This window comes from Dryobates pubescens, chromosome 25 (genome assembly GCF_014839835.1).
Source record: "Dryobates pubescens isolate bDryPub1 chromosome 25, bDryPub1.pri, whole genome shotgun sequence".
NCBI classification, from domain to species: Eukaryota; Metazoa; Chordata; class Aves; order Piciformes; family Picidae; genus Dryobates; species Dryobates pubescens.
In genome coordinates, this window is record NC_071636.1 from 16,010,504 (window position 1) to 16,034,615 (window position 24,112).

At 43.1% G+C, this 24,112-nt stretch overlaps 1 protein-coding gene across 1 annotated transcript; it reads left to right on the top strand.

Moving 5' to 3' along the window:
* The first annotated feature begins 6,151 nt into the window (after positions 1-6,151).
* Positions 6,152-22,770, top strand: CRKL (CRK like proto-oncogene, adaptor protein). Its single transcript, XM_009910947.2, has 3 exons — positions 6,152-6,805; positions 10,261-10,720; positions 19,474-22,770. Exons 1-3 carry the CDS (start codon positions 6,492-6,494, stop codon positions 19,606-19,608), a joined length of 909 nt encoding a protein of 302 aa, XP_009909249.1. The 5' UTR covers positions 6,152-6,491; the 3' UTR covers positions 19,609-22,770.
* The last annotated feature ends 1,342 nt before the right edge of the window (positions 22,771-24,112 follow it).

Consider the following 24,112-nt stretch of genomic DNA (forward strand, 5'->3'; position numbering starts at 1 on the left):
AGGCCATATTGTAGACCCAGCTGTGCTAAACTAAACTCAGATTCCTAACTCAAGTTACACAGAATCACAGAATCAGCCAGGTTGGAAGAGACCTCCAAGTGCATTTTCCATTTTAACTGGTACTTCTCAACAGATGAGGGATACCCTCTCTTAGAGAAGTGAAAATGTCCTTCAGCCTCTTTCATGATAAAAAAAAAGATTAAAAAAGAAAAAGTAATCTATCATTCTTTGTCTGCCTTCTTTTCCTGTGCATGCTACTAGAGGGTTTGCTTGCTATTACAAATAAAGAAGCTGATAGGCTGGTTCTTAGGTTACATAGGAGGATGTAAGACAGTTATGAGTATTATGTTAAAAGATCTTTCACAGAACCACAGAATGTTAGGGGCTGGAAGGAACCTCAAGAGATCATCCAGACCAACCCCCCTGCCAGAGCAGGGTCACCTGGGGCAGGTCACACAGGAACACATCTAGGCAGGTTTTGAGTATCTCCAGAGAGGGAGACTCCATGACCCCCCTGAACAGCCTGCTCCAGGGCTCTGTGGTGAGGGACTGGAACAGGTTGCCCAGGGAGGTGGTGGAAGCCTCACCCCTGGAGGTTTTTACGGCCGGGCTAGATGTGGCTCTGAGCAACCTGATCTAGTGTGAGGGGTCCCTGCTCATGGTCCCTCTTCCGTGGTTGGAACTAGATGATGCTTGAGGTCCCTTCCAACCCTAACAATTCTATGATTCTATAATTCTATTATGCTAAACCATTCTATAAATACTGCATTTAGATATTCAGGTGACCTGGTTTTCCATTTATCAGTAAAGGCAATTTTGTCATTGCATTCTTTCTCAAGTGTTGCAGTTGGATGCTGTGCAAAGCAAATCAATAGAAGGTTTTGAATGCACTCACAAGGAAATGACTTTACTTCACAACAGATCATCTGCCTTAGAAGGAAGGGCTATATTACTTTTTTTTCCAGGTTGTTTAGTTACTGGTATAACACCCCCAACTTACATGAACTAAAGATCAGGGCAGGTATGCTTTGATAATAACATTGCTTAGTGTTAGGACATGGTTTAGTGTTGACCTTGCAGTGCTGGGTCAAAGGTTGGACTGGATGATCTTGAAGGTCTCTTCCAAACAAATGCATTCTGAGATTCTGTGAATAACACTTCTCTTGCTTTCATTCCCCCCAAGTTTCTTTTCATCTGAGCATAATCTGACTGTTGAAGGCTTTAGTATACACTGTCCTGCACTGATTTTGCCTAGGTATCCATGGAGTTGAGCTTAGCTCAAACCATCCTAATCGTACAGCTTTAGTCCAGCAACTTAACACATAGGCTAAACAATAATAAATTGCTTTAAACAATTAAAAGCAATCAAAATGCTTTTAAAACAGGCAATTTTACCTTAACTTGGCAGATATAAACCACTTTGTTCTTCTTGTTTACTACTTACCTATATGAAGAAATTGCTGAGAACTACAATTACTATTCATCAGTTTCCCTGTCAAGAATGCTTCAGGAACTTAGCTTTCAAGAGCCCACTTAAGCCTTGTGTTAGCTCAAGAAAAACATGAATTCACAGAGAGAGGGATTTGATACTGATTCCATGTTTTTGATTGATGAATTCTCTGGTCTTAAATATATCAGTCCTGTATCTTACAGGGAAAAGCATTAAATTTTTTACAGTGAGTCCTCGGAGACAATGCAGCACAAGACAACCTGGACAGATGGACAATGAACTAAGAAAGCCTGAAGTTATTTCTGGTCTGTAAGAGAACAGCCAAAGAACTCTTCCAGAACAGAGTGATCAAAATACCAACTCTTCAACTGCTGCTGGTACATTAGGAAGTCCAGAAGAATAGTAACTAGGCTTCTTGATGATCTATTTTCCTATTTCCTGCCAGTGAAGAGGTAAAGCTATATAGGCAGAGCTGCTAATTTGCAATTAGTGGACTTGCATCCTGAAGTAGGTCAGGGCTTCCACATTTGGAGAAGCGATTGTGATTGCTCCAGGTTTTGTTTCCTAACTGCTTTCACTACTGTATTTCTTCTCCAGCTGTCTCCCTCCAGCTCCAGCATATCCCTTCCCATTTCCTCATGGCTTAAATTAGGGTCATTAATTTTGCATTGGAAGCATACCCAGTACTTGATTTGAAGCAAATAATGATTTTCATTCTATATCCTTGACATAAATTTACTTCTCCTCACTTAGAGACCAGCCACATGTACAATCTGTTTGGCATTCAGCCCAACTGATGGGGTCAGAAGCTGCTGGTGAACTTTTAAGAGCTCCCCACCTCCTCGGTTATGCCACAGCTATGTGGCCATGCTCTGAGGGGGGAGGGTGCCAAGAGGTAAGACAAAAGCATAAATGTATTTCTGTGTAATAAAAAGTTAAATAATACCATAGTTTTATCTGTTCTTCCCAAAGTAAGTGCAGTTTGATTTAGCCACATTTGGCGACGACGGAGGTTCTTGGAATCAATACGGCTGACCAACATGATCGGGTATTGATCCTTTATTGTTCCAGTATTGCAGGCCTATGGCTCAGGCCTATGGTGAAAGCATGGCACAGTAAAGCACGGAAGGAAAGGAGATAGGACAGGCAGGAAAAGAAGTGCGTAGCAAGGAAACTGCTACAATTTATGTAACCTTGGTGTGCCTTGTTAGCATGGACTCATTGGTTCCCTATGAGTGACCACACATCACACTATTACAGATTATTGGTCCAACTACGGATGACACACGAGGTTTGTTGATGCAGGTGCATGTCCTGTTGTCCAGAGATAACTCACTATGTTTCTAGCTACCAGCGTCTTGTTTTAGTCACAGTGCTGCAGGCACAGCACTGTTTTGGCATCCTGGTAGCTGGCTCTGCACTTCTGCTGAGCATGGCCTACCACCATGTCAGGCTCTAGGCCTGCACTGCCAGATTGCTCACACTGCTCATCCCTGGCATTGCCACAGTTTTAGGGATGTGATGTACCTGAGATGATTGTCTGCAGGCTGGGAAGTTGAAGCCCAGACTTAGCAGATACCATTAATGATCCTGGCTGCAGAGCAGCCAGGCAGAAAGGGACCTGGGGGTGTTGGTTGACAGTAGGCTGAATATGAGCCAGCAGTGTGCCCAGGCGGCCAAGAAGGTCAATGGCATCCTGGCCTGGATCAGAACAGTGTGGCCAGCAGGAGCAGGGAGGTCATTCTCCCCCTGTACACAGCACTGGTTAGGCTACACATTGAGTCCTGTGTCCAGTTCTGGGCCTCTCAGTTTAGGAAAGATGTTGAGTTGCTGGAAGATGTCCAGAGAAGGGCAACAAAGCTGGGGAGGGGTTTGGAGCACAGCCCTGTGAGGAGAGGCTGAGGGAGCTGGGGTTGCTTAGCCTGGAGGAGGCTCAGGGCAGACCTTCTTGCTGTCTACAACTACCTGAAGGGAGGTTGTAGCCAGGTTGGGGTTGGTCTCTTCTCCCAGGCAACCAGCACCAGAACAAGAGGACACAGTCTGAAGCTGTGCCAGGGGAGGTTTAGGCTGGATGTTAGGAAGAAGTTCTTCCCAGCAAGAGACATTGGCCATTGGAATGTGCTGCCCAGGGAGGTGGTGGAGTCACCATCATTGGAGATGTTTAGGAAGAGACTGGATGGGGTGCTTGGTGCCATGGTTTAGTTGAGTAGATGGTGTTGGATGATAGGTTGGACTCGATGATCTCGAAGGTCTCTTCTAACCTGGTCTATTCTATTTATCCTATCCTATCCTGAAGAAATGTCGTCTTATTTGTAAGGAGAACGTGGTATCTTTTACCTAGAAGATCTGGCCTGGAACTCAGAGGCAAAAATACTTGAAGGATGCACACAGGATTCAGAAAATCCCTAATTGTGGCAATTCCTCCCAGCCCTGAAAAATCTCTCCATGCCTTAGAATCCTCTGTGGCTGGGAAGAAGGGTTGGGGGGAAGCTGCTTCTCCAGCAGTACTGCACAAGAAATGGCTTATAAATGTTATTTAGTCCCAACATGTTTCAATTCTTTTGAGATGTTAGTGGAGGCAAAAATCACTATGTCTTTGACCTGCTAGATTTTATTTATTTTTTTAATCACACACACAAAAAAACCTTTATTAAAATGCAGCAATGAGAAATTTTAGTTCCTTTTCACATACAGTGTATTACTAATTTTTTCTGCTAACTTGTGGCTTTTGTAATCAATTTTGAGCATTGCTTGGCATGTTATTGCAAGTCCAAGTACTGTATTTTAATCTGTATTTTGGCTATGGACAAACCTATTCAAGTAACAGAACATAGTAACCTTCAGAAGCTATTGTAGCCTATCCACATGTGTTTGAAACTGACTCTCATTGGCAGATGCAAGCACTTAAACCAGCAAGAATGGATCCAAGGTATAGTTACTGGGTGCCTTTGTCTAAAACAGAAGGCACTGGATGAATCTCTACAGCCATCTAAATGCCTGCAGAGGCACAGCCCGTATGTTCCAAGCCAAACATCTCACTAGTTGCCAATGTGAGGATGAAAAAGAGAACAAAAATTAGCACCTTGTGACTGAGCTTTCAGAAAAGGCAGAGCAAAAAAGATGGCAAAGCCTGGAATAAGGCTGCGCAAGTGTCTGGTTAGGTACTTCAAGGCAGTTATCCTAAATCTATGTCTCTATTTAAAATGGTTTTGTTGGTTTTGGTTTTTTTCTTTCAAGTGCTGCTGCTGCTTTCTGCCAGCCCCAAAGCAAAAATGAAACAAACTAACCAATAATAATATTTTTTTTTTTAAATCACAAATTAAAATTTAAACTCTCAGTCTGCCCAAGTTTTTAGCATGTTTGGGGAATTGATCCAATTATTTTGTCACGCCCTGGCCTGTTGCAGCCCGGCACACTCATTGCCAGCCCTCCTAAACGTGAGTCAGACCACGCCAAGGCCCTTCTCTAAGGTCACTGTGCCAACCGCCCTCTAACGTTCAGGCAGCTCATGCTGCACCATGTGCCAAGTGCTTACCCAGCCCCTGCCTGTGAGGCCTGCTGAGTCCCTTCCGGGGCTTCCTTCCTCTTCAGCAGCTGCCGCACCATCTTCCCTCCCGCCCGCGCCCCGAGACGGGCAGGGCTTTGACCCTGTTATCTGGGAGCAAGGCTATGAAAAAGCAGGGACCTGGCTCTTAGAGCACGTAGGAAATGATCTCGGCATTAGAGGAGATTATCACAGCGGTCTATTGTGTTTCTTTAAAAAATAACCGACTAACAAAAACAGCCAAACCACAGGGATGGTGATGTGTATCTCTGAGCTGGCTGCAGGGCATCCCGCTGAGCTAGGAGCTGTGCAGAGACCCATGGCAGCCCGGGGCAGGTCAGGAGGGACCCTGGAAGGAAGGGAAGCAATGCTGCCTCGGGGTGCCATGTCAAGCGGGGAGTCATGGGCTGGGCAGCACATAGTAGGGAGGATGTCGTGAGTGGCACAGGGAGAAGATGGAAGCGAGTGTCCCTCAGATGTCCTCAGCCCAAGGACTGGGGCAGTGTTTATGGGGGCGACCAGCGGCTAACCGCGCCGCCAGCACGCCAGGGAAGCGGTGCGCGGAAAGAGCGGCCCCGTTCCCCGAGGGGCTGCGGAAGGCGCGGAGGTCTCGCACCCCGCCTAACTCCGTGCTCCACCGGGCCGGTTCACGCTCATACGGCCCGCAACCAGGAATGCCCCTGCGCGACCGGCTGCGGTAGCGAAGGGTTCGACGACCCCAGCCTGGTGGGACTGGGCATAGAGGGCTCCCTCCCCTCCGGACGCGAGGGCAGCACACCGCCCGCCGGAGCCCGGCACCCCAGAGCCCAACTCGGCCGAGCCCGGACTGCCGCCGCCCGCTGAGCCGCGCACGACCCCAGGCTTCTCGCGGCCGGCCCCTCCCCCGCGGCGCGCGGCGGCGCGTGGCAGCCCCGCGCCACGGCTGCGCCTGCGCGGGGCGGTGTCTCCCGAGAGCTGCCGCGGCTCGGCGCTGCCGCCATTTTGGCGTTCGGCTCCGAGAGGGGAGGGAACCCAGAGGAGAAAGCGGGAGCCCGGCGCTGTGCCTTCCCCCGCCCCCCCCTGTGTGGCTCCGGCGCTGAGGCACCGTAGCAAGTTACCTTCGCCGCCTTCCCAGGCCGCCGATCTTTGTCAGTCGCCGCCAACAATTCGCCGCTCGCCCGGCCGGGCCCGCCGCAGGCCTGAGAGAGAGGCGGGAAGGATGCCCTGCACACCCCGCCGCTGAGGGAGAGTCGGGGGCCCTGACCGCCGTGGCTGGCCAGCCCCACCCCAGACGCTCCTCGGTCCTTTGCCTCCAGCGGCACGGAGCTTCCTTCTTTCTCCTCCTTTCCCTGGTCTTCCTGGGCTGGGCACTATCCGCTTTCTCTTAGTCCCCAGCCCGCTCCGCCTCCCAGGCCTCCTTGTTCAGGCCTTTCCTTCTCCGTGTCTTCTTACTCCGCCTGGGCCTTCGGGCTCTTCACCTTCCTTCCCCCCTTCCCTTCCCCTTCCCCGCCCGGAGCCATGTCGTCCGCCGCTCGCTTCGATTCGTCGGACCGCTCCAGCTGGTACGTGGGCCCAGTGTCTCGGGCGGAGGCGCAGACGCGGCTGCAGGGGCAGCGGCATGGTATGTTCCTGGTGCGGGACTCGTCCACCTGCCCAGGGGACTACGTGCTCTCGGTGTCCGAGAACTCCCGCGTCTCCCACTACATCATTAATTCCTTGCCTAACCGCCGCTTTAAGATCGGCGACCAGGAGTTTGAGCACCTGCCCGCCCTGTTGGAGTTCTACAAGATCCACTACCTGGACACCACCACCCTCATCGAGCCTGCGCCCAGGTGAGTGCCACCCTCCCCTCGCCCCACCCACTGCCATCTTTGCTAGAGGTGGCGCAAGGAGCGGGGATGCCTTAGCATTGTATGTAGGGCCATCAAGGAAACGTTTGGAGATGGCCCTCGTTTGAAGCTGTTTCTGACAGTGGTCCTTCTTAGCACTCTGCATCACAGTGACCGTTCTAGGTTGCTCTTGCAGTCAAATCGTCAATTTAATGGATGGGGCTTGTTCATGCACTGCGTGTAAGCATGTGTAAAGGTACTGTGCACATCTCTACCACTGGCTATAATTGCCTCGCAAGAGGGTGTGGTCGTGCTTTGTGTCAGCCTTTTCTTCTGGTATTGTCCTTCTGTTCTAGGATGTTTGCGAAGCTGGTTCTTAAGTCCCCTCAGTGACTGAAATACAACCTCTTGAGTTTTAAGTTGCTGTCTGCCCCTGCGTCCATACTGATCATAGTGGAATGGGCATTTTTAATTAGACTGCTTCCTGCATTCTAGGGCAGCATTCCCCAGACTTCTAGAGTGGCATTTCCAACCTCAAAAATGTAAAACATTTATTTCTCACAGTTCAGTTGTATCTGTATTTGCATAGTGCATGCACTGCACTGAAAAATGCTGTTCTAGGAGGATGGGAAAATGTGGCTTAGCCATGAGCTCATTCTTTGTCTTATTTCCAACGTGGGGCATACCTGCAGCTTGCATCAATAAACTGCTTATCAAGAACCCTAGAGCATTTTCCTTGCTTTTTAATGGAAAAAAAAGGCATTTCCCAGTATCTCATTTCAAAGCTTTTGGGCTTCCTGGATGGAATGAAGTGAAATAAAAGCCAGAAAAGTAGTAACACATTAAAAGAAAAATTCAGACTGGTTCCCTTCTAACTTCTCCGTTTAAAGTCTTATTATACTTAGCTAATTATTAGGGGGAGAGAATATCTTTGAGGTTTGTAGCCAGTTTAACCTTGGCATAGGTCAGTTCTAATTTGTCAAGGGTTGACAATAGCTTGTCAAGTTGGAAAACTCAAGTGGTCAAAAAGCCGTCAGGTGATGGGAGGAATGTGACAAAGCACTCTGTCAAGAACTAAAGTTGCTGGGAAGTCCCCTGGGTACTGGTTGTGCTGTGACTGGAAAGATGGGTAGGTGAGGGGGGGGAAAAAAAAACCCAACACATTTTACCATTGCAGGAACACTTAAATGGAGCTGCCCAGTGTTATGTGCATGCTTAAACTTGTGGAGAGTTGGGAGGAAAACAGTCTACACTTGAGCAGTCTTTATGCTTTGTTCTCCTAAACCTGGATGCTGTTGTGCCTTTCTGGATGTCAAAACTTGTTCTTCATTGTTCCTGGCCATGACTGACTTGGCTTTCTCAAAATCCTTTAAACTTGGCTGGTTCCACCTGAGCATTTGGTATTTGTTAGGAGTCCAACATGAACCCTTCTTTTGCACGTTTAAGTCTCGCCTTCTTTTCAAGGTTTTGATTTCACATTGGTCTCCCTGCACACGCAGGCAGCTGGGACCTGGCCTGCTGTGAACTGACAGGCTTTTAGAAGGCCACCTATGGCATTGACTAGGTGGTTTTCCTGAGCATGATTTTTGTTCTAAATTCTTCTAGAAAAATCAGTGAGCTGACTGAAGGCTTGAAATTGTGTTTGAAGAAAGAGGGAGGATGAGAGGTAGCATTTCCAGATTATTGTGTCTTGGTTGGGTTGGGGGTTTTTTTTAATTAAAGGACTGGGTAGAAATGGACAGGAATGTGCTTCAGAGCTGTTATTGCTAGTTCATATTTCTCTGACATTTCCAGGGGAACACTGAACTCAGATGCTTGTGCTCTTGAAGGCTGTTGATTCTTTAATTAAAGTACTCTTTGAAGAGGTGGCCTCATGGTGGGATTAAACAGTTGGTTGTGTATAATCATGCAGCACTTCCAGCTCTGGGGGATGTCATTCTAAAGTTGAAAAGCAGTTGAAAAGTGACTGGTTTATGCTATTTATTTTGTGTCAAGATGAGCTCTGGCCATCATTAAATGTTCCTGACCTCTCCTTCATGCAGAGTTACAGCTCTCTAAGATGTTCTCTCTGCCCCCAGCTGTTTTTCTGGCTGCAGCAGGGTGTCTTGAAGAAGTCTGCATCTTTCTGTTTGGGGCTTCAGGCATACCTTGCAAAAAGCATAGGGATTTGCTGTCTGTCTCACTTTGCACGTGCCAAAAGAGAACGGAAGTAGGCTAATCACATGCATTCTTGCTATCATAGCCTAGATAATAGCTACCTGCTCTGGCCTAGATACAGGAAGGCTTCTGACAGCTGCTTTGAATAAAATTGATGCAGAAAGTAGATTGCAGTGGCAATCTCATTTCATGAACCATCTTACATGTTATCCCAGACAAGGAGATGACCGTATTGGGCAGATGATGGGCGTAATAATAAACAGTGATGTGAATAGAGGTCATGCTATGGTTAATAAGGCAAAAGAATCTTTCTAAATGGTTAGCATTTGTATTTCTTACTCCATCCTTATAAGTGGATGTAGGTATTTTGTATTGTCTTACAAAGATGTCACTTTCAGGTTGTTAGGTAAAAAGCACAGTAAAAGTAAGTACTTTGAAATTAGTAATAATTTTGTTGTTGTTGTTATAACAACCCTTTGATAGTTGAAGTTGTAAAAATAAGATTAGGGAGCTGAATTCCACGTTACTTTCCTGAAAAGAAGGGGGAAATGGTGTCTCCTAGAAACACAAATCTGCTTCTCTTTTCTTAAAGAAAAGTTTTCAGTATGAATGTGACTGGCTGTCCTCAAAATTCTGCACATAAGCAGTAGGATTTGCTGAAGAATGTGCTGTGCTGCTGAGCAGAAAGACACCATTGGACTTGTAGCTTGGAGTTAGAAAAATGTTTATCCTCCTCTTACTTTTGTTCCCTTTTTCCACTGTGCTTCCCCAAGCATTTGGAGCTATTGAATTCTTTGGAAGTAGATACTGATACAGATGTGATGAACTGAAGAGGAATTTTTAACTCTCTTAAGAGCCACTCCACCCCATTACCCAAAGAACTTTAGTTTGGTTTCATGTATTGCCTCTCTACCCTAAGTCACACAGATAATTTGAGTTTGGTTTTATGTATCACAACTCTCAAACCATGGAATTTATTTTATTCTACCCTAAGATCCTTACAACAATGTAGAGTGGGTGGATGAAGATCTTGCTTTATTTTTTTCCCCAGAATTTTCTGCATCCATGATCGGTTTTGACTGAGTTTCTGGGAAAGCTAATTTGGGTGTTTAAGTAATTACTTGAGAATTGAAATAAAATGACATGAAATGTCTCACAGTGCTGCCAATCCAAAACTTCCATTACAAAGCTGAATAAGTAATTCTCTAATTGGTGTTCCTGCTGTAAAGCTGATACTCGGCTTTGTTCCTGGAAGTACAAAACAATACCTGTGGCTTATACCAAGTCTCTTTCAAACTTAGGTATCCAAGTCCACCAATGGGATCTGGATCCGCCCCTGCTATGTCCACTGCAGAGGAAAACGTGGAGTATGTTCGGACTCTCTATGACTTTCCTGGCAATGACGCTGAGGATCTTCCATTTAAAAAGGGTGAAATACTGGTAATTGTAGAGAAGCCAGAAGAACAGTGGTGGAGTGCCAGAAACAAGGATGGTCGGATTGGGATGATTCCTGTTCCTTATGTAGAAAAGCTAGTCAGATCTCATGGGAAGCATGGAAACAGGAATTCCAACAGTTACGGTGTTCCAGAACCTGCTCATGCTTACGCTCAGCCTCAAACTGCCAGCCCCCTTCCCTCAGTATCCAGCACACCTGGAGCAGTGATCAATCCTCTGCCTTCAGCACAGAATGGACCAGTCTATGCCAAAGCTATCCAGAAGAGAGTACCCTGTGCTTATGACAAGACTGCTCTGGCGTTAGAGGTAAGGTTTTCCTCTCAAGTCTTACAGCTTGCAATTGGTTTGTAATATAAGCAACTAAAAATTTTTAGTGGCAAAGGTGGTGTGGAGGACTTCATATGGAGCCTGCTCATCTATGTTGAGGGACTGAAAAGAACTTATGTTACATTCTGAAGAAAGATCTGCAAAAATTGCTTCATCTATACCACTTCCTTTGAGAAAAGTGACCAAGTTACGTCAGGATCTGTGTTGATCCTCTCTTCTTGCCTGTTTAACACTGCAAATTTCTTACAAGGGTAGTGGAGTGTATACATAGTGCTGTGGAAGTATGTGCTAGTGAGAGGTTGACATTGCTTCTCCACCTTATCTTGGGGAAGGAAAGAGATGTTTCATAATCATTGCAGTATTTCAGGTAAGGATTGCCGATAACAGTCTTTCTGGTCCTCTAGTGTGAGATGCACCTGAGTTTCTGATGCTATCAGACTAACTCTGGGCAGAAATTCATCAGAAGTACTCTAGTCCCTTTTGCTTTGGTTTCAAAAGCAGAACTGAGAAACCTTAGGACCTAAACAGGGGGTGAGGAGAGTAGATGGAAGGTGTAGATAGCCTCTACATGTGTGTTGAATTTTTAGTAGGTTCATATACTTGCCATTGCATTTCTTAATTTATTTTTATTAGGGAGGGATTTAAGACTTTAGAACTTTATGGTTTAAATGATAAAGAATTCACATTGCAGTTCTAGTTTAAGTGGCATAAATGATGGCTTGGAAGATGGTTTTAAAGCTATATCCAGAACACTGAGACTGTCACTTTTACATGTAGATGATACTGGGGGCTACTTAACCCATAGGTAAAACTTGTATCACCTGGTAAAAGTGCTGGTCTCAAAGATGAAACGGGAGTGTGCTACAATACTTCAAGAAGCGAGTGCAAGGAAACAAGAAAAGCAAGCCACAGCATTTCAGCAAGTGAACTTTTCCTGTTGATTTTGTACAGTTACTTTGCAAGTTAGAGCTGCTATTTTTGACTGAGATTTGAAAGGGATATTTGTGACTTCCAGTTATTCATAATAGTTGCCCTAAGTATTTTTCCTCCTATGTTTATAAAACCTCTACAGGTGATTCCTCTTACAGGGTTAACAGTTAAATACAGATCACTGGATTTTCCATGAGTCTTGTGAAATCTTGTAGCTTGTTATTTGTGAACAGTGTGAAAATTACCATAGAGCAAAGTGCAGATTCACTGCCAACTGCACTGTGCAGAAGATTCTTGCCAGAACTACTTATGCTTCTGAAAACAAAGCAAGGCAAACAATTGATTTTGTTGTGCTATCAATGTGTCATGGAATTGCTTCAGGGAACTTGCTTTCCTTCAGGGTCACAGAACCACTTGGAAGGGTGGCTCTCACAAATCCATTTTCTGACTTGCTCTTTAGTGACCTATTTAATACCATCATTTTGGCTACTCTAGTATATCAGTAAGCCAAATTCTCTGACCAACATGTAGGTTTGAATTGTTTTGACCTTTCAAATTGGTGAAGTTTTGTTAGAGAGATTCTTCTCTTCCACTGAATTCTGATCACCTACTTTCTTCTGTCTGGCATATTTGTTGTCTTAGGTAGTGTGTTTTCTTTGCCAAGTGCACATTAGTCACACTGGGGCTTCTCAAGAGGCTTCAGAAGCAGAGTTCTGGGAACTAAACATTTTCATTAAAATCTGTGGTTACAGCTCCTCCTTGTCTGTGCATAGGGAACTTTAGCAGCTGCCTTAGAGCAATTATTTTTGTCACATCTTCTACTCCTAAAGGAAAAAATCCTTCAGCATGCCTGACACTTGCTGGGCCCAACCTCATCAGGGCCCTTCATGTCACTAAATAATCTGAATCATTTGAAGCTTCTATTTTGCAAGAGCAGCAAAAATATCTAGTGGTAGAAAACAAACAGGTAATGGGAATGTTTTGGGGAAGAAAGTTAACAGAGTTCTTCAGGGTAATGATATTTGGCAGTACCCTGTCTTGGTGTAGGTGTGCTCTGAATCACAGTTCAGCTTGTACAGGTAGAACACTTTGTTAGTATAATGGGTAATGCCTGATAGTGCCATCTCATTTAAACTGATAAAACAATATGACAACAAAATATCTGTTTGCTGGCTCTAGCTTTGTGTGGTCAGCACACAGACAGTACTTAAAAGGAAGAGAATACCATCTGGAGTAAATAAAGCTATTGCGTAGTAATCTGCTCCACTTCCTTTTAAGTGGAGGGATGTCATTCTCCTGCTTCAGCTTGAAAATGGGAGCAGCTCTCTGCTTGTGAGGCCACCAGTTTTTCTATGGCACACTACTGTTTGCATAAGCTGTCAGAAGCTCTCTAAGAAAAAAAAAAGATGAGGATTTACAGTCTCTTAGAAGTTTAGTTTGTAAGGAAGGGATCATTTATTTAAAAAGTAAAATAAATCTCACATGAAAAATGTTAACTTGTAAACCAAGTGAATACTGAAAATCTGAAACTAAATCTGCTTGGCTGGGTAATTATTCCCTTTTGAATAGTATTTAACATGTGCCAGTTTAAGGGCAGCTAGAACAGTGTTCCTGTAAAGATACCACTTAATGTGGCATTGATTACAATTTGGACCATGCTGGGCTAAAAGGATTTAGCATTCGTCTTGCTATTGGTGCAGTGACTAACAGCTAAATGTTGACTATGGCATTAGATGCTCTACTTTTACTCATCAGAATAAAAAGGAAATACATACTAATCTGTTTATAGGCTAGGTAAATCTTAAGTATAGCTACTATCTTAAAGCATACAGTTGGTGTCCATGTAGTTAGTAAAGCCTATGATCAGTGTCATGGTTTTAATGAAATTATTCCAGTCTGTAGTTTCTCACTGCAGCTAACAAACTTTACTACTAATGTGTGTAGTATTTTCACAAACAACTAAACCACAAAAAATCCAAACCCATGCAATAACCTGGATCTGTTTACTTGAGTGCTTTTAGCCAAACAAGCAGTGTCCTTCATTTCTTCTGCTCTAGAGGAAGGAGGGGATAGTGCCCTTTATTTATTGGTACTAGAGCCCCACATTACAGGGTGTTAGGTACTGTTTTAAACTAGCATGCTCTAATCTGCACATGATGCAGTAGACAAGACCTGGTATCAGCTTATCTCTTGGTGGGTATTTCTTGTTCAGATCCAAAGTAGTTGATTAATCACTAACCTCTATGCAACAATGCTCTTTGTGTCATCAATGGAGAATAATTCCCTTAAAAATTAGTGAACTGTTTGGAAGTTGATTCAGGATGGGAACAGCAAATTCCAAATTGACTTACAAAATGGAATGAAATGGTGTAAAAAGCCAGAAAACGGGACACCAGCAGCAGCCACTAGACTTAGATCTGCCACATGTTTTAAAAATTGGTGCTTAGACCATTTTGAAGGCCTAGAGTTCATCTCCAGGCTTAACATGACAGTGTTACAGAATCTGAAGAATTTAATTTTTTTATACTTTTTTAATCAAAAGCTTCTCTGTATTTTTATAGCAAAGCTTGTATACCGATAATGTTTTTTCTAGACCTGTGCCAGTGTTGTAGTATGAAGTAGTTTACCTGTTTGTGATAAACATAACCAAGTATATTTTCTAGTACAGAGTTAATCTGTCACTGAAATGTTTTGGTGAAATGAATACCTATTCACTATAATTATATAACTGACTTACATTTTTTTTCCTCTTGATCTCTTTACAATTAGGTTACAGTTAACTTTTCTCCTTTTCAAAGGAAAGTTGACAGAAGTAGGCCAAAATGTGCTAGTAGTAGAACTTTCTTAATGAGGAAATTAGGCTCCTTCTTTCATGAGACAACGAGGTGTTGCTGTGTTAAACATGCCAATGCATCTAACCCACTAGGTCTAGACTGTAGGCAGAACGTTGAGCCTATGGTTGTGAAGTGTTGGTTGGGGAGCTTTAATTCTGGTAACTATTGAATTGAAAGCGACTTGGGCAGCAGGATTCCTGTATCTGTGCTGAAATGCACCACTTTTTCACTATGCTACCTTTGAAAATACAGCTGACAGCTACTTGAAGATTTTTCCAGTCAAAGTTATTGATGGAATGTTCCCATCATGCTGAGTGCCTCAGAATTTAATAGAGGTTCACCCTTGGAACTCTTTGCAGAGTCTACTTTCAGATGAAACTGAAAGTAACGTGGATAACCTAGATGATCCTCTGTGCTACAGTGAAGTTTAGTGCAGCTCAAGAATCTGAGCTTTCCAAAGTCTGCACAATCATGACAGTTGGCTTCATCAGGAGGAGACTGACTACCATCACTTACTGAAAACCAGCACTTTATCAGTGGTGGTGCAACCCCAACTCTGGCAGTTGTCCTAACTACATTCAAAATGCAAACCTATATTTATTTTGCTGGGTTTCTAGATGAGGCAAGATTAATTGCATATAGAACTTCAACATTTCTGTGCTGCCATTTCACCTGCATTCATGTCTCAAGAATGGTTGACGGTCTTTCCTCTGAACTACTTGATTCTCTGGTTTGGGCATCAACCAAACCTATTCTTTGGGCACACAGCATCAGAAGTGAAGGATAATTAAGCTGTGCTTTTGCCTGTTGGGTTCTTGACTCTTCCAGTATATAAAGCATCAGCTGCTTCAGTGTTACTGTCCTGTTTGCAGTGCAACTGAGCTCTGCTTCTTTTGTGGCTCAGCTTTATACATTTTGGGGACAGTGGGGTATCAAGTAATTTCTTTGTGTGAGCTTGTTCATTCTTCCTCAGAACAGGGAATTGTTTTGGTACTAATGCTAGCATTACCTAAGAAGGTGAGTTGTGACACTACTTAGGATAATGAATGAGATTTACATTTGAGAGAGCCCTGTGTTTTCTACAGCTATCAATCCAGTGATTTTAATCCATTTTTGTCTCCCTAAGTTTACATTACAGAACTCAATCAGCCATAGAACTATTAACATAAAATTGTTGGAATATTTGTAGAACATACTGAATTGGTTGATTGTGACTAAAATGGCATGCAGGAAACCTTTTGCAGTGTATGACTCAGCTTCAGATGGAAGACAGGTATGGAAGAGTCTAGAGTGAATGAAGTAACCCTTTGACTGGCATGTTCCACAGCCTGTGTTTCCCCAGGGCTTTGAATTCATGCTGTAACAAGGATATAATGAAAGGATGCTATCTAAATACATTTTGATTTTTATCATCTGGGTGGAACCAAATGGCTGCATTTCAGAAGTATTACTCATTTCAGCAGTTGATACTTCCATCCAGTGGTGCTGGCATGCATGTGAAATAACTTATCTGAGAGATGCTGAGACTGAGGAAGCATTATCCAAATTTATAGATAAGGGCTGTGAGCTGTCCAGAGTCGTACAGGAAGTTTGAGGCAGAGATGAGAATAGAAGCAGGTCTCCTGACTCTGTCCTGTGCCCAAATCATAAGACAATCCTTCTCACTGGCTTAAAGCATTCTAAGAAAATACCACATTAAACACTGTTAGTGGGAGATCACACCCCAGCTGACCATATTAGAGATGCTTTAAAAAGCAATTGGCAAATACTGCCTTTAGTTAATTCTTTGGGGAAGAGTACATAGAAGCTTTACTTGACTGGATTCTTCTAGGCATTGTTGAAGTGGAGGTCTTCAGCATAAGATCCAGGAATTATTCCACCATGTCATCAGGATTCCTTTTCCAAAAAACTTTGTCTCAACTTGCTGTTTTATTTAATCTTCTCAGAGGGACTGCCCTTTTTCTTTTTTTCTTTTAAAATAGTACAAGAGGCTATTCAGAAGCTTTCCTTAAAAGCAAATCCACTCATAAAATAATAAGGTAAATCAACTCCCTGTTCCAGTCATTCTTGGGTAAAGGCGTATTTTTTGGATGGCTCTTACCAGCCAGCACTCCTAATGACAGGTACTGGCTTGTAGCAACTTTACCCACCCAGCACTCTGTGAAGAACATTTTACATTGTTATCTACAGGCTAGTTGTTGCCAGCAATAGAATTCTGTTGTAAATATTTTGTTTTACTTAACTGAAGCAAGACTTCCAGGCCTATTCATCTTCTAGAATCCATTCAGAATCAAATTGAAGGGTATCTTTTTCTAGAGCTTCAAAATGGATAAAGGACTGATCTCTACAGCATATGGGTAGAATTAAATTGTCACACTCAGAAAAGGCAACTCCGCGTCTTTGATCCAGAAGACCTGCTTCAATTCTCATCTCTGCCTCAAACTTCCTGTATGAGTCTGGAAAAGCACAAACCCTATGAGGAGAGGCTGAGGGAGGTGGGGTTGCTTAGCCTGGAGAAGAGGAGGCTCAGGGGTGGCCTCATTGCTGTCTACAGCTCCCTGAAGGGTAGTTGTAGCCAGGTGGGGGTTGGTCTCTACTCCCAGGCAACCAGCACCAGAACAAGAGGGCACAGTCTCAAGTTGCACCGGGGAGGTTTAGGCTGGGTGTTAGGAAGAACGTCTTCATAGAAAGAGATTGCCCATTGGAATGTGCTGCCCAGGAAGGTGGTGGAGTCACCATCACTGGAGGTGTTTAGGAAGAGACTGGATGGGGTGCTTGGTGCCATGGTTTAGTTGATTAGGTGGTGTTGGATAATAAGTTGGACTCAATGAATTCAAAGGTCTCTTCCAACCTGGTTTATTCTATTCAATGTATTACAGATTTCTTTTCTTTTTCTTTTTTCTTCCATGAATAAAATTTAAAGTGTTTGAGAGTGGATTTGCTTAACAGTGTGGTGCCAATGCAACTTCTTAGAAGGTTTTAACTGTTGTCATGTGGGCTGCATCATCTTGAAGTTGAGTTTAAAATGTGGAACTTCAATGAGGCTTTAAGGTTTATTTAAGTTTAGCAGTGTAATACTGAGTATTTATAGGTGTTATCAGCCTTTTCCTACAAGGCATTTGTAAGGTTCCTGTTTAGGTCATCTTACTACTATTTAAAGCTTTCTCTAGCCTTTTTATTCAGTGAAAAGTCTGACAAATGGTGCTTTTTAGCAAATACACAAAAGTATACTGAAGTAGTCTGTGAAGAGATGAAAACCAGTCAGATTCATGCTATATGTGCTGTCAGTGTGTAGCTACTTAGTAGTAGATGCTGGCTTCGTGTTTGAGTAGGAACAGCACAAGTAGAGATGTCCATCTAAGAAAGTAAGATGGTCTCAGTTATATCCCAAGAACTTGTGGGAGTTGAAAGGGTGTTCTCCTCTCTTAAAAGCACAACATTACAATTGTTACAGGTGTGAGAGTCTTGAATTTGATTGGGGGACAGATGGGACATGTAAGTAATGGAGAAGTAGGGGGGGAGAAATACATTTTGCCTGAATGTCTAATTTCATTGTAATATGTAACAGAAAGCTTAAATCTCTCCAAAGAGTTTGATAAATTTTGGGTTGAGAGATCTCACAGCTGGAGAAATGTTATTTTGAGGGAGATGACTGACAAGGACTTTTTATTACAGTATTTTAAACGTTGTTTAAGGGTTCTTGCTTCTGAGTGATCTCCAAAAAGTGTCTATTAGAGTAATAGGAACTAGTTTGAACAGGCTTCAGGTCACCTAGTGACACACTCGCTGTTTTGTAAACTCGGTGTTTCTTTCTTTAAGGGAAAATACAGCAGATCTTATCTGCAGAGTTCCAATCTAAGGCCCTTGGCCAAGGTCCTTAAACTATTTGCATCAGTTCTAAATTGTAATGCTATTTAGACAATGTAGACAGATAGTTACACATACTGTGTCAGGACTACAATCTGGCTTCTCCTTAAATAAGATCAAAGCTAATTAGCTCTGGGTTTCACAGAAGTAGCTTGGGTAAGCCAAGATTGAACTACAAAGAGCTTGGACCTTGCTTAGGAAAGAAACTTACCACAGTTTGCCACTGGTCATAGGGTGGTTCTACTCTTTGTGAAATCGGTTATTAGCTGCTAATGTCACTTTTCTAATATTTACCATAGTTACCCCAGAATAAATGAAGCAAACAGGAAGGGAAGTGTAAAATCAGAGAGCTGCTAAAACAAACCATGTGTTCAGCTGCTGTGAAGCACCAAAGGCTATAGAAAAGACTCTTTAGTCAGTCTGAGAGGTGACTTTTCACACTGAAGATTTTGCTTTGTAAATGAACCTAATCCAAATTCAATTCAAGAGTTGAACAATAAGAATATAACTGAATCTGGACATCTAATACTTTTTTTAAAAGGCTGAGATTGCTTTTGCCTGCCCTGGAAGTGTATTGTTACTGTAGAAACTACAGAGGCTTCTTAGACTGTGGTAACCTGAACTAGAATTGCAAGTAATGTTTAGGGGTTTGTGTGTAAAAAAATCTCTCTTTAAAAACCTAAATTTCCTCTGAAATAAACCAGTTGGTGCTAAAACCAATAGGAATACTGTGCCCTTTGTATCTTATTACTGCTGGTAGCTTTAGTAATGGTCAGTTGTATCTAAGTTAAATATATTGCCCTGTGAAGTTGTAAGCTGTGCTGTAGGAAAAGGTGTAGTTGAGCCATTTGCCTGAATATGTAAGTACACATTTAGTTAAGAGCCTGTAAAAGAGTGCAGACAGCATTAGCATGTTTGGCAGCAAAATGCTGGTCTTCTAGTTAAGTAAAAGTAACTTTTCAATTGAACCTTAACTAAGAAAGGGGGGGGGGGGGGGGGCTGTTTTCCCCTGTAGTGGGTTTGATTTGTTGTTCTTAAATTTGATTTTTACCAAAGGTGAGGTTCTCCTGTGTGATAACTTTTTCTCTTTGAATTATGCAGGTTGGAGATGTTGTGAAGGTGACAAGGATGAATATAAATGGCCAGTGGGAAGGAGAAGTCAACGGTCGGAAAGGGCTCTTCCCGTTCACACATGTCAAAATATTTGACCCTCAAAACCCAGATGAGAACGAATGATTCCCTCTGCCCAATTTACACTGCTGCTTCATTTTCCTGGCTATCATTAGCATTGTTTGAGGTGGGATGATGACTTAATGGCACATTGCTAGCATTGCCCATTTGCCAGCTTGCTGCAGTTTGACAGTTCTTTTAATATACATTTGGAATACATACAACTGAAGTCACTGCCTGATCTTCATACCATACTTGTGTCATCCAGAATTTAGTTTCACTTCTAAACTATTGGGCCTTAAGCTGGAGAAGACTGAAACAGTGTATAACAGTGAAGTATGGGAAGAAAACCTTTCCTGTTGAGACTTCTATGGACGTTTTCTGGCTTGCTCAGTAGGAAGAGCCCTAATCTTAGATCAAACATGCAACTTGTGCATTACTGTCCAAGAAAAAGCAACAACAAAAATGCAATTTTAGGACTGAAGAAGACTTAGTTTTAAGAGAACCTGTCCTGAGGTAGTACATTTTAAATGATGGTCTCTTTAAAGGACGATAATGGAAGCTTATGTATTCTAAGCAGTTGTAGTAGAAGCTGCTTTTTCTGTAACTCTTTAAGCTTGTTGTTGACCTTCCTGAAACAGTGTGTGTTAAATGCAAATAGCCATTGATTGAGCTGCATTGAAGCTGAGGCATTTATTTATGAGGAAACTTAGGAGGGGGTGATATTTGTATGTCAAAACCAGGTTACTTAACACATTTCTGTTGATTTTTTTGCAAGCACTAACTGTAGAAAGTGAGCTTTGAAGGGAAACACTTTGGCCTGGTCTACATCCAGCTCTTCTGCAGTGCTGAAGTGTAGTTTTGCTAGTGTATAGAAGTGCTTGTCACCAAGCTGTTACTTGGTAGACAGATTGAACACATTGCTGTGGTGTGGAGAGGTAGGAAAGGAGCAGAACAGAACTTCATAAGTACCAATAGAATCCTGTTATTTAAACATACACCTTTTACATCCATTTCCTCTGTAGGCCCCCATCTCTCTCCAAAGTTTCCCAGCTATGCCAGCCCCAGCTTGCTGAAAGCTCCTTTTCAAACACAGTACCTTCATTCTAGGGTGCCTCCATGTTATTGTGCTTCTTTTCCAGAGCTGCTTTCATCTTTTTTTCCTCCTTTTTCCTTGCTTGCATCCCAAGTCCTCTGCATGCTGCCACCCTTTTTTTTTTTCTTTCTTTTTTTTTTTTTTTTTTAACCTGTCCAAATGAGTTGGCTCTGGCTTATGACTGGCCCAGATCCCTTCCCATCTCAGGATGCTCTAGAAAGTGGTTAATTGAAGTCAGCTGCCTGGGTTCCCCCACAGGATAAATTAATGCTCAGGCTGGAGGAGGCCACAAAGGTGTCTAATATCTGTAGAGCTTCTTTCCCTTTCCTACATAAGCTATATTGCTGTAATTGTACTTACAGTGGGGAACTGTATGGCTGCAGATAAACGAGTCCAGCTCCTGCCCTGCAGGCTGAGTCCTGAGCCTGTGTGCAGGGTATGAAAGCTCCCACGCAGCGGGATCCCGTGCTGCTGCCTTCCGTACCTGTGTTTCATAGGTGAACTGGAATGCTCTTTTTACAATAATGGAATGCTGAATTAACAGAATACCTGTCTGCAAGGACTACAGCTACAAAACCTCCTGCTTCAGACAGCCCACTTAAAGAAAAATGGCAGTTGTAGCAAACCGAGAAGCGTCAGACACCCGCAGAATCTTCACCAGGTCCTACGAGTGTCAAATGCTACAAGTTGTTGTCTCGAGTTCCAGCATGTTCTCTTGTTGATTTGTGTTGTGTGATCCCAATAAAAGCACGTTGTTCTTAGCTTATGTGAAAGTGCCATGAGATCCTTCATGGAGGGCACTGAAGAAATGCAAAAGTGGCTTTTGCAAGGAGACATTAGAGTGCTGGCTTTCAAAGAAGCCTCTCCATTTGTCTCTTAGCTATTTTCTGTAGTATTGATCAAATGGCTGACAGTCTAGAATTCTGTTCTTGTAGAGCATTTTACTACCAAATTAACTGTGAAGTAGAGTAGCATTGACTGAAGTGTTTGGTGCTGTAAGAGTAATTCTTGACAATAGGCATTGACATTTTGTCTTGCAAAGAAAAGCTATGCAGCTCTCTTTAACTAAAGAAGGTCATGCTTTTTTTTTTTCCTCCTGTGCCCCAGCTATACCCTCAAGTTTACTGCATAGATTGTACTACTGAAAGTCATCTTCTGAATACAGAAAGTGCACTAAACTCAGTCTGCTGCAGAGAGTTCAGACCTGACCTAGTTACAGGCAGCTCTTCAGAAGACTGACTGTAGAATTCTTCCTTTGCATGGTAAATGAATACTGTGAGATTTGAGATCCTGAACAACACAGCTTTTAACCTGGATTTATGTTTTTTTCCTCACTGAAATCAGTGTCTTGACTCATCCCCCTCATTCAGTAAGGTATAAACTTGAAACATAAGCGTTGGTTTATGTTCAGCTATGTTCTGAAACTGCAGAAAAGCAAAACCTTTTACCTTGAAAACTATGCAAAACTTGTGTGTAGTGGCATCTGATGCAAAGATAAGAATTCTGACATTTCTGTGAACCTGCTTGTAGGGCATGGATGAGCAGTGCTCCTCTGAATAGCAGTGGTGTGTGGTTCAGGTATGTTCAATGTGGTTGAAATGTAGCATCCTGACCAGCCCAGGCTGATTGTAACCTTGCTGCAAAACGTTGTCTTTGCTATTTTACTATGAGACAAGTATTTTCCTATAAAGACTGCCTTTGCTCAGTTTGTGTTTCTCTTTGAAGGACTCTGGGTTCTCAGTCTCTTGTTGCTTGCTTGCTCGTGTGCTGTGGTTGCTTTCTGAAGCCCCTTCAAGCCGAGTGCTCCCCCGTCGGTGTGAGTGCTGGGGCGTGTGAGATGTGCTTACCATTAAAGCTGTTCTTGCTGTTCAACCAGGAGCTGGTTTCATTACCTGGTGCCACAACAGTTAGCTACCATGACAGGCTTGCTGTTGGACTTCCTCCAGTTGTCTGCACATGCATACAGACATCAAAGCCTCTGATCAGTCTGAAAGGTGGAATGAAAACCGCTCTGATCCGTGTCCGTCACTGGATAAGCGCTAATTTAATTCAGCATTGTTTACAAATTGGGAAAGACTAAACAAAAAGGGAATATCCTATTTGGGTGGGGCTCTGAGGAGCCTGAGCTCTTTTTTTTTCTTTCTTCTTCCTTCCTTTTTTTTTTTTTAAGGGACAAACAGCATTCTTTGTGCCATTTCACGTGCCTGTGAAGTAGGGTTTTTTTTGTATTAACATCCTGGGAACGAGTGGGCTGCCTTTGTTTCCTAGTCAAATTTTCAAGCATTTTCCTCAATAGCTGTATTTGGAGAGTGAGACCTGCCTAAAAGACTGCCTTTTGGGACCAGTGAAAGCATTCTTGTTATAGCTGTCTTTTTTTTTGTTTGTTTGGGTTTTTGTTTTTTTTGTTTACCTGTGTTAAAAGTGTGTTTTGGGACAGAGATCCCAGTGACTGCAGTGGGAAAGGTGGCCTTGTATTCGAGACAGTCTTCACTGTGTAAACTTTCAGACACTCTGTGTAATTTAAAGACCATGGTCTCTTCAGGCAATAATATTAAGTGTAAGCTTTTAAAGTTTTATTTTGGGGATCATAGCTTGGTTTATTTTCTTGTGCTACAAGATTAACAGTATTAAATGAATTATATTCTTAGAGTACATGGAGTGTCCTCTCGTAAGATTAGTGCCTTTTTAATTTCTTACTCCACTGATTTCATAGAACTGGTCCCAACATCAAGCCACTGTTGGTTTTTGGTTGGGTGTTCCCCACCCCAGTGCCCTGTTTGTACAGTCTAAATAAAACTTGCCTCAACTTATGGTATTATTTTTGTTGTCTTTAGTCTGAAAACCTTGACAATATTAGCAGAGTATTTAAATCCTTACTCTGTCAGTGTGCTGCCCTGTTTGGAGGGTGAAGGGGAGTGCCAACTGCAGCCTTCCAGAATCAAAAGGAAAGAAGTAAGCAGGAGCCAGGCTGAATGATGCTCTCCTGTGTCGTCCTCGTGCCTCTTCTCAGACTATTCTGCTGTGCTCTGGAGGGTCACCTGAAAAAGATGCATCTCTGGTGATCCAGGTTGATCACTTGTGTCTCCACCCTCTCGCCTGGGTGCTCTTCCTGTCATTCTGGCGAATGCTGCTCTTTTGCCGAGGCTTTTGCAGGTCTCTGTAGAAACCATGACTTTCTCTTACTGTGATCCCCATGACTGCTCCTCAGAGTGACTGGGTTATGTGGATGGTTTGAGTTCAGCTTCTGCCTGTTTGAGTGAGTAAGGAGGAAGCTGGAGAGTGGAAGGGCTGACTTGGAAGGTGTCAGCATCATAAAGATCTGCTTTGGCAAGTGAAAACCAGGAGGTCATCCTCTGCTTTTTCACAGTCAATCCAGATCAAGAACAGCACTAACTAGGACTTTTTTTTTTTTTTTTAAAGTGTTTGGGATTATTGAGTTAAATCATGAACAATGTGTTGAGATGATCTTAGGTA

Excerpts from the sequence above, each read along its gene's own strand:
- CRKL (XM_009910947.2), top strand. The coding sequence starts at position 6,492 with ATGTCGTCCGCCGCTCGCTTCGATTCGTCGGACCGCTCCAGCTGGTAC. Across the intron at positions 6,806-10,260 it reads CTCATCGAGCCTGCGCCCAG|GTATCCAAGTCCACCAATGG; the intron begins GTGAGTGCCACC and ends TTTCAAACTTAG. Across the intron at positions 10,721-19,473 it reads AGACTGCTCTGGCGTTAGAG|GTTGGAGATGTTGTGAAGGT; the intron begins GTAAGGTTTTCC and ends TGAATTATGCAG.